Source organism: Branchiostoma belcheri, unplaced genomic scaffold (genome assembly GCF_001625305.1).
Source record: "Branchiostoma belcheri isolate BF01 breed outbred unplaced genomic scaffold, Haploidv18h27 scaffold18, whole genome shotgun sequence".
In the NCBI taxonomy this organism is placed as follows: Eukaryota; Metazoa; Chordata; class Leptocardii; order Amphioxiformes; family Branchiostomatidae; genus Branchiostoma; species Branchiostoma belcheri.
This window is the reverse complement of record NW_017803268.1, coordinates 1,638,907-1,649,060: the sequence shown is the minus strand read 5'-3', so window position 1 is coordinate 1,649,060 and position 10,154 is coordinate 1,638,907. Positions and strand designations below refer to the sequence as shown.

The 10,154-nt window shown below is 40.4% G+C and overlaps 1 protein-coding gene across 1 annotated transcript; it reads right to left on the bottom strand.

Annotated features, from left to right (window-relative positions):
* Positions 1-8,966: 8,966 nt before the first annotated feature.
* On the bottom strand, positions 8,967-9,884 carry LOC109467346 (2,5-dichloro-2,5-cyclohexadiene-1,4-diol dehydrogenase-like). Its single transcript, XM_019765290.1, is given in 2 exon segments — positions 8,967-9,445; positions 9,448-9,884. Coding segments are annotated over 2 exon segments (810 nt in total). The 5' UTR covers positions 9,881-9,884; the 3' UTR covers positions 8,967-9,068.
* Between the last annotated feature and the right edge of the window lie 270 nt (positions 9,885-10,154).

Below are 10,154 nucleotides of genomic sequence, written 5' to 3'. Positions count from 1 at the left end.
AGTATTGTTTTCCAATACTTTTTTTTTGCAACATACAACATATCTTCGCTCATTTTGTATGATTTACAGTATTGTCGAAAACTCTTTTTTTTTTTGGAAACAGATGAAAATTCTTGCACACGTGAATGTCATCCATATAATCAAATCAACATGGCCTAATTTACAAAAACACAAGATATTCCACGAAGATTTTAAATAGTAGGATCAATATTAATATTGTGACTGATGCACACAATACATTGTAATATTAAATAAGTACAATTTTGTCCCCGATGGAGTGGATTTTAGGGAAAATACTTTGGTCGCATAATGATTGTTGGAAATATGTCCTATTTCCTTACAGAAAATTCAAAAGGCAATGTTGTGCTTTCTTTCTGTAGAGTGAATGTACTACAGGTAAGCTGTGTGTGATATTTGGAAGAGAGGAATTGAGTAATAAGGAATCAGCAAAAGAAAAGTGCATTCTGTTTATTAATGCAAGGGTTAAAGACAGTTAAATTAAGGGAAGCTTCACTTTAAACATTAATTATGTAATACTTATAGACAGTTTAGGTACATGTAGTTTAACAATAAACAAAACTGTAGAGAGATCTTGAGTTACAGTGAGTTGGATCTCCTTCCCCTACACTTTATGGTCTCGGCAAAAGATTACTCTCGTGTCCCTAATAAACATACCCCCCGGAATAAACATACCCCCTGGACAAATCTTCAAAGTCTAATAAACATACCCTCCGGAATAAACGTACCCCCCGGAAAATGACCAAATTGACAGGTGAACTGCGTGTCCATGATACTAAAATGTGCTCTTTATTTCAATACCAATATATGAGCAAATCTTTCACTGTTACATTTAATTAGTGAGTATATATCACTTTAATTAATGAGTATAAATATTGTACTTGTTTTGGGGAAATACAAAATCCGTAGGAGAAGCTATTGCATTTTACACTTCTGAAATGCACTTTGCTAAGCCTTCTCCTGCAACTTGAGTTGAAAATCTGACTAACTTAAGAGATAGAAAATCAAGCCCAATTAAGTACAAATATAGGGGTTTAATGAGTATATGTACAACAAAATCCATTTCAACATTTTTTTAATAATTATTTGGTATGGTACATTGTCTAGTCTGGTCAAAGTCTGGATTCTGAAGAAGAAAAACTTCTGAAGAAAAAAACTTTTGAAGAAAAAAATATTATTCAGCATAAAATTTTGATTGGTTTCCATCTCATTGTTTTTTTAAAAATCGATAATGTGATTGTATCAATTTTAAACGCCCTAAAATTAGCTAAATCGGCGCTTTTACGGTGATTGCGCAATATGGGTGCCCTATGACCTTTGACTTTTTACGGGTCATGCTGCTCAGGCGCTAGGCGCCCTCCCCACGTTGGCCGTCCGTCTTGTGGGCAAATTTCTACTTTTTTTAGGGGTTTCGGGACCTAAAAACTAACACCAGAGGGAAAATAAACCACATACGTTTTTTTCATGGTAAATATCGCTAAAATGGACCACGCATTTTTCTGCCGCGTTGCCGATTTTGACAAGGACTTGCGGCCGCCATGTGCTAAATACGTCGATTAGCTACTCGCCTTCCCCTTCGGGTTTGTGGGCAAATTTTTGCTTTTTCAGACGTTTTGGGACTTAAAAATGGACAGCAGGCGAAAAATAAATAATATACATTATATTCATGGGAAATGCCGCTATCATGGACCAAATATTTATCTGTGACGTGTTGCCGAATTTTGCGGCCGCTGGCCACTTGCTGATGGTGCGGTACGTATGGACAATTTTTTTCCCAAAAATTAATAAACGTACCGTCCCTAATAAGAGTGTACCGGGTGGACGTTCGGGCCGAAAAAAATAAACGTACCGGTACGTTTAATCGGGACATCAGAGTACATTCTGAAACATTCAAGAACATTACATTGTACATTCTTTCAAGTGGCTTACAGTTCAACTGTAGTCATTTCTTAGGTAATATATCTAATAGGTAACGGGCTTGAAATTCATGTTTGGGAAAAGGTGCACTGGTGCACCGGTACCCAACCTAAAAAATTAGATGCAAAAAAATTTTTTGGGGTGCACCGTATAAAACAAAACCTAATTACAGATCTTACTGCTCCTCTTCTGAGCTTGAATCTGAAAAAAGAGTACAGTGAGAGGTGTATACATTGTATCATGTTAATACTCAGAGTAAGCTTTCTACTAAAAATGTAAGCCTGCATTTAAGTTTCGGAATTCAATATAGAAAGTGTAACTAAGAATACCATAGACAGACAGGTTGACACATTAATGATAAGTTTATTGCAAATTCCTGCACAAAGGCTAATTGCAAATAACAAAGATAAAAGGATATTGAAACAGAGTACTTAATAACTTTAACATGTACATAATAACAAGAGGTAATTTTCTAAAATTATAGCTACATGTATGTCTAAAACTATGTCTGAAGGGTTTGACTTCTAAGTTCTATTTTGTAAACCATGGAAGACGTAATGTCCCACTTTTTCCAAAATTTGTGAGTTTGGGGTTAGTTAAAAGAAGAAAAAAAGAAGAGATGTTTAAAAAAATTGGAATAAATTGTAGAAGTTTCAAAAGACATTTCATTTGGAGTGTTTTTATGCAATGAACAGTTCCAGATAAAGTGTATTTCGTTTTCCACAGCTTTTGCAATTCAATACTTACAAATTCTTTTATATACAGGTAATCTTCTATACCGGCCTATCTCTATTGAAAAAAAAGTTAAAGGTTCTACTTCTACGTGAAATGTAGCCCACATTTAAGTCACAGAAGTTAGCTAGGTAGTTTATCTTTAATCATGAAAAGAAGTTTAGAACTTGAAGAACAATGAGTAAAAAATAGGTGTAGTTTTGTTTTGCTGATTCCTGATCACTGCATGACAAAACACAATTCCTCTCTTTCTGTATGTGTTTAAAGGGACACAAGAAGTTCGATAAAATCTGTCATCATGTTAGGCCACACCAATTTAATTTGGTGGTTCTCGGATGCGCCTCTTCATTTTTTTCTGATTTGCCAAAAAACAAAAAGATTCTGGTTCTGAATCTACTCAAAAATGGTCATTTTTCCTTCAACAGTTGAGGAAAGTCCGTTTTTTCATAGTTGTGACAGTTTTTGCAGTTGTTCCATTTATCAATACAGTGGTTTGATTAAAAGTTCAAAATTCATTGTTTAACTTTAAGTTAAAGTTAACACCCATCCTTTTGTGTTGACTTAATGGTTCCTATCGTACCATTTGGGGCTATAAGAGGATGCCTAAACCTGTTTATTTTTTCGCCCTGTCGCTTCATATTTTAAAAAAAAAAAAAAAATCCGAGAACCAACAAATTAAATTGGTGTGGCCTTATGCATGGTATGTCTGAAAAGTGATTTCTACACTTAGTTCGCTAGTCCATCGTACTTAAGAGCGCTGCCGGTCGTTTGAATTTGGGGACAGCGCCTAGCGTTTACAAAGGCTGCCGCCATACCTTTGCAATGACATAATCGTGTAGTTATTAAGAACTACGTCAACGTCGCACATTCGATGCAATTCGATCTCGGTACTTTCTCTGTCTTGTTGTTACTATCTCCTTCTCCATCATGCTGCTTTGTCCAGTGTTCAATAACAACAGTTGGAAATTCTGAATAGCAAAGATAAGCCGATTAACTTTCACTGCTTTCCACCATCGGATGAGAAGCACCAAGAATGGATATATATAGTTGAACCAGGGTTCTCACCAGGATTTTTTCACAGCGTAGGGGTCAGGTATAGAAGGGCAACTTTCTGCGGCGCGAGTCACGCACCAAGTCTCCAAAACATGGGCCTGATATTCTCCCCCCAAAATTTTGTAACTCACATTAACCACTGAAGACACTATTTATTGTTTATTGGGGGACAGATTTTGTTTTCCCTCTGTTATAGCTATGAAGCTTCTGCCCCCAAAAACCACCCCTACGCTGGTTTAAACACAGTGTAGGGGGCTCCTACGCTCAAACAGCCTAGTGAGAACTATGCTTGAACGTTGACCTGGTACTTAAGAACTTTGCGATTATGTCAATGCGAAGGTATGGCGGCGACCACTTTGTGAACGCTATCCTCGACTTCGAACGGCCGGCAGCGCTCTGAACTACGATGGACTAGCGAACTAAGACAGTGTAGAAATCACTTTTCAGACATACATGTACCATGCATGACATAATGACAGATTTTATTGAACCTCTTGTGTCCCTTTAAGTTCTGACTCGCACAGTATGTCACACTCACCTTCCTACATGTAATCAGACCGACCTACCCAAACACTTGACGGAGTGAAATTTTCCAGCCAAAAAATTACCCTCACAAAATTCACCTTGTGTTTTTGGATGCCAGATTTTGCCCACAAATTACTGCTTTGGCTGTTTAAACTTTAATTCTCCAAACAAGTAATCACTCCTGAACAGTGTTGGTGTAGGTTTGTGCTGATTTTTTCATGCAAATTTTCGCCCCCCCCCTCAAAGTAATGGCACCCTCACCTGTCTAATTAATTAGATTAAAATTTTCCCGCCAAAAAACTTAGTATATACACCACTCTAACCTTGAACTTGTGTGCCCCCCTCCCCACTCTTCCTGCCCACCTCCCACACTTCTTCCTTCACTCAGAGTATGTTAGTTACACTGTTCTCTCGACTTCTTCACACATGTAGTCACCACACTCTGCTACACAAACACTCGAGTGCAGTTTTTCCACCACTTTGACTTAGGAATAAATCTCTCGCTCTCCTGGTCGGTCAATGCACTAAGTGTACTCCCCGAGGGATGTCTTTCCGGAGACATTGATGCTTCGACACATCAGTATACCAGTGCAATTGACCGACCAGGAGAGCAAGAGATTTATTCCTAAGTCAAAGTGGTGGAAAAACTGCACTCGAGTGTTTGTGTAGCAGAGTGTGGTGACTACATGTGTGAAGAAGTCGAGAGAACAGTGTAACTAACATACTCTGAGTGAAGGAAGAAGTGTGGGAGGTGGGCAGGAAGAGTGGGGAGGGGGGCACAAGTTCAAGGTTGGAGTGGTGTATATACTAAGTTTTTTGGCGGGAAAATTTTAATCCAATTAATTAGACAGGTGAGGGTCCTAATCAGTTTTGGCGGGAACAGTGTGACAGTCCAAGCAACAAATTTTGGGCACATTTAACTACACAAAACAAATTTTTCAGTGACGTGGATTTTAAGGGGCTGGCTAAGTACTAAGTTTTTGGCAGGAAAATTTTAAATGTGTTCGGAGATTTTATTAAGTGTAGAGGTCCAAGCGACAATTTGGGGGCAATCTGGCTCATGCAACTACACAATTTTAAGAATTGTTTAGTGATGTGAATTTTAAGCGGCCGGGTACAATACTAAGTTTTTTGGCAGGAGATTTTAAATGTAAAGGTCCAAGCAACAATTTTGGGGCAATTTGGCACATTCAACTACACGTAACAAAGATTTTCAGTGACATACAATTAAAGTGGCCGGCTAAGGTAGTTTTTCAGGCGGGAAAACATGTTGGGAGATTTTAAGTGTAAAAGTCCAAGAGTTGGGGCAATTTGGCTCATTCAACTACACAAAACGAATTTTTCAGTGACGTGGATTTTAAGGGGGCTGGCTATGATACTAAGATTTTGGCAGGAAAATGTGTTCAGAGATTTTATTAAGTGTAAAGGTCCAAGCGACAATTTTGGGGCAATTTGGCACATTCAACTACACAATACAAAGAATTTTCAGTGACGTACAATTAAAGCGGCCGGTTTTTTGGCCAGGGAAAAGTGTTTGGAGATTTTAAGTGTAAAGGTCCAACGGGCAATTTTGGGGAAATTTGGCTCATTCAACTACACAATACGAAGAATGTTTTTACTTTTAGAGAATTAAAACGGTCAGCTAAGAATGTCTTAGGGACATGGATTTTAAGGAGCTGGCTAAGATACTAAGTTTTTTGCCAGGAGATTTTATTATATTGATAAATGTAAAGGTCCAAGCAATTTGGGGGCAATTTGGCACATTCACAACTACACGATAGAAAGAATTTTCAGTGACGTACAATTAAAGCAGCCGGCTAATTATTAATAGTTTTTGGGTGGGGAAAAAGTGTTTGGAGGTTTTAAGTGTAAAGGTCCAAGGGACAATATTTCATGTTGGGGCAATTTGGCTCATTCAACTACACAATACAAAGAATGTTTTACTTTTAGTGATATAGAATTAAAATGGCCAGCTAAGAATGGTTTAGGGACATGGATTTTAAGTAGCCGGTTAGGATACTAAGTTTTTTGGCAGCAAAACGTATTTGGAGATTCTATTATTTTGGGCATTTTGGGGGCAATTTGGCTCATGCAACTACACAATATGAAGAATTTTTAGTGGATTTTAAGCGGCCGGCTACATTTAGTTTTTGGCAGGGGATTTTAAGAGTAAATGTCCAAGCAATTTGGGGGCAATTTTGCTAATTCAACAACACAATATGAATTTTTAGTAACATGGATTTTAAGTGGCGGCTAAGATACTAAGTTCTTTGGCAGGAAAACGTGTTTGGAGATTTTATTACATTAATAAGGTCCTAGCAATAATTTTGGGGCCATTTGGCATATTAAACTATACAGTATGAAGAATTTTTCAGTGACATTTAACATTAATTCAGGATAACAATGTAGCTGCTGGCTAAGATATTAGTAATTTTTTGGGGGGGAGGGCAGGAAAGTTTAAATTGACTACATGTACATGTTCGGGCAATTTAAGTGTAAGGTCCAAAGCGACAATTTTGGGGCAATTTGGCACATTTATCTACACGATATTAAAAGAATTTTTTAGTGATGCTTATTGTGGAATTTAGATGGCTGGCTAGGATAAAACGTTTAATGGCTCCTCATGGAAAAATGACATGCAGAACTGGGCAAAAGAGAGAAATGTGCGTGCAAGTGTGTGCACCTGAATGTGTTAATAAAGAAAACATACTCACACCTCCCCATCTTCTTTCACACAGCTCGGCCGATAGAGGTCTGGTTTTTCCTCCGTCTTAGTCTAGTCTCCGGGTCCGCATCTTGAAGACAAAGGAACCGCATCTTGAAGACAAAGGAACAAAAGTCAGTGGATTGAAAACAGCTATTGGCCTTACAAAAAATTATGTCACACAACATGCAAATTTATGACAGTTACATGTAGAATGCTGCTAAAATTATAAACCACATTCAATCTTATTCTCAACATTGAAACCCTGATTTTACTCAAACTTTCAAAGACTGGTCTGGAATGGTTTTCAGGAGTCTACAGTCTCCTAACTAAAAACATAATAAGTGGTTATGCACCAATATGAAAAGAATCCCTGCATATCTCTCAGGACACACCTCTGACTGCTACTCTTCAGGATACACCTAACTATGTAAAAGTAGTTAGACTGGAGCAAATAGGCATACATAACACTAAGTAAAACACTAAAAAAAAGTTAAGAATGTATATTTCTCTCACCTGATACTCCTGTATCCTGTGGTATCTTATCAGGTCTCATCAATTGGAGACAGGTACAACTGCACTGCTGCTCTTCAGGGATACACCTAATGTAGGAAGAAAAGTTAGTTAACTTTGAAGCAAAGATGTTACACACAGTAACACTGAATAACCAGCAGAAAAGTGAAGAATGTGGATTTCTCTCACCTGATACTCCTGTCACTTGTGGTTTCTTGTCAGGTCTCATCTGTTGGAGACAGGTACAACTGCACTGCTGCTCTTCAGGATACACCTAACTATGTAGAAAGAAAAGTTAGTCTGGGGCAAAGATGTTAAACACTAAATACTGTAACTGGGTGACCCCCACAAAGTTGTGCGCACAATACTTCCAAATTGAATATATCTCTAAGGTTTACCTGTGTTTTGGAGAGGTTGAATAAGACCAGATCTTGAGATCTCGGCTGGAATAGTGGCGTCCCAGTGACAATGGCTGTCAGTCTGGCTGAGGTAAGGGTCAAATTCCGGTCCAACTAGAATTTAAGGCCTTGAACATTTGCTCACGAGCAAATACAGCACATTTCACCCATTCTTCCCCATTCCAAATTTCCCCATTCACCATGCGATCCAAACCACCCTGCATCTGTTTGATCCAAATCCCAAATGTGATTGCATTATCCCAGCAGCCAATCAACAAGGAGAAACTAATTGCCATTTAACAAAATAGCAGGAGGAGGAGAAGGAAAAACAAGAGAGAAAACAATACATATCACCCATACTATAGTATGGGTGAAATGTATTGTAATCAACCAAGGAGCTTCATGACATGATGAAAGCTCATTGAGTCAACATTGCTGTAGGCCATTGCTATATGGTCTCCTACATGTAGATCCTGCGCAGATGCTGTAGGTGGGAATGACGTGTATTTTTTTGGTAGAGTGCTGGTGAAGTTAGGTTTTCTATGGGAGGGGGTCCAGCTCATTTGATAGGTATGTATTACAAATCCTGTCAATATATCTATTTCTGTGTTCGAATGTTCGTAAATAGTCTGCTGGATGTACAATAACCTCGCATAAGGAGATATCCATCCGTGGCGAGGTACTTGTTATTGTTGCTTTGGAGCTGTAACTCTTGGCAACTTGGCAAGACATTTTTGGAAGTCAGTGGGCCGTCCGTGCGCGCTCGCACACACACACACACACACACACACATTATATAAGTTATCTGTATCGTTTGGGCAACGCATGCATGGGCCTTGGTTGTTACAAATGGGTACCATTAGAAGTGTAAAAAGGGAAAAACAAGCTTTTTAATGAATCTTTTTTAAATCTAAGAACATTAATACTTTTTTAAATCCACCATGTCTGGTATGGACTTGGAATCCTCTTTATTGAACGAAACCTTTTGTCCCACTTTACTGACATAATAGCATGGGCCAGGGCCTGACACTCTTCAAATAATTACAGACACACAAGCTACAAAAACAAACATGACAGGAACAAAAATCGTGTAAATCGAGGTATAAACTTTATTCAATTAGTATACAGTGTGAAACAATGATTATGAAGTTTAGATATGAGTGATTGCCTGCAGGGAGGGGGGCTGTTGATGAGGCCTGGAGCACCCTTCAAATTCCCCCCGCAATTTTCAGGTGCTCTCCCGTAGTGAACGGACAGGCGTCGCTGCAGAGCCAGCACACGGCCTCGGCAACCTCCTCGGGCACCGCGAAGCGACCGACAGGGAAAATCTTCGGGTCCTGCATCGCCCGAAAGTCTGGTGGCGACATTTCCCACACTCGATCTGCCAAGGGAGTGGCAACGAGGCCTGGGCAGACGGCATTGACGCGAATCCCGTCCTTGGCGTACTCCACTGCGGCTGTCTTGGTCAGCCCGAGGACCGCAAACTTGGACGCACAGTAGGGGCTCGTGTACGCCAATGGGCCCAAACCTGCCATACTGCTGGCGTTGACGATACTGCCCCGTGCCCCGCGGAAGCGGCACACGCCGGCTTGTCGGCCCATTTCGCCGGGTCGCTCACGACGGGCTCCTGCTTCAGCATCTGGGCGATCTCGTACTTCAGACACAGCCACACGCCCTTGGCGTTCACCGCCATCACGCGGTCAAACTCGTCTTCTTGCTGATCTGCGGTTTTGGCTGGAGTTGCTTCAATCCCGGCGCAGTTGAAGGCGCAGTCGATCCGGCCGAAGTGCTGAACCGCGGCGGTTACCATGGCTTCCACACTTGTTGCCATGGTAACGTCCACCTGGACGGCGAGCCCCGGAGTTTGGAGCATGCCCAGTGTCTCCTTGGCGCTCGGCTCGTTGATATCGGCCACCACACAGCTGTACCCGAGCTCGGCAAACCGGACAGCCGTGGCACGACCGATGCCGCTCCCGCCTCCTGTTACCAGGGCAACGCGCTTCCATGTGTCGGTTGCCATGGTTACAGACATGCACCTAGAAGGCAGAACGTTCTCTTTATTACTTCACTGAAGTATTGTCTATCTTTACCTTTCACTTACAGCAAAGTTACTGCTCACTGTCCCCTGAAATCCGACCTTACTTGGACCACTCGATGGACAAAGTTCAGCTCATGTTACCACAGAGGAATAAAAGTAAGATGACGTTATATTATAAGTTATAAAACTCGGCCGTAGCACGGTGCACTAGTGTTCTCACCAAGCTTTTTGAGCATAGGGGGCCCCTGCATGCTTT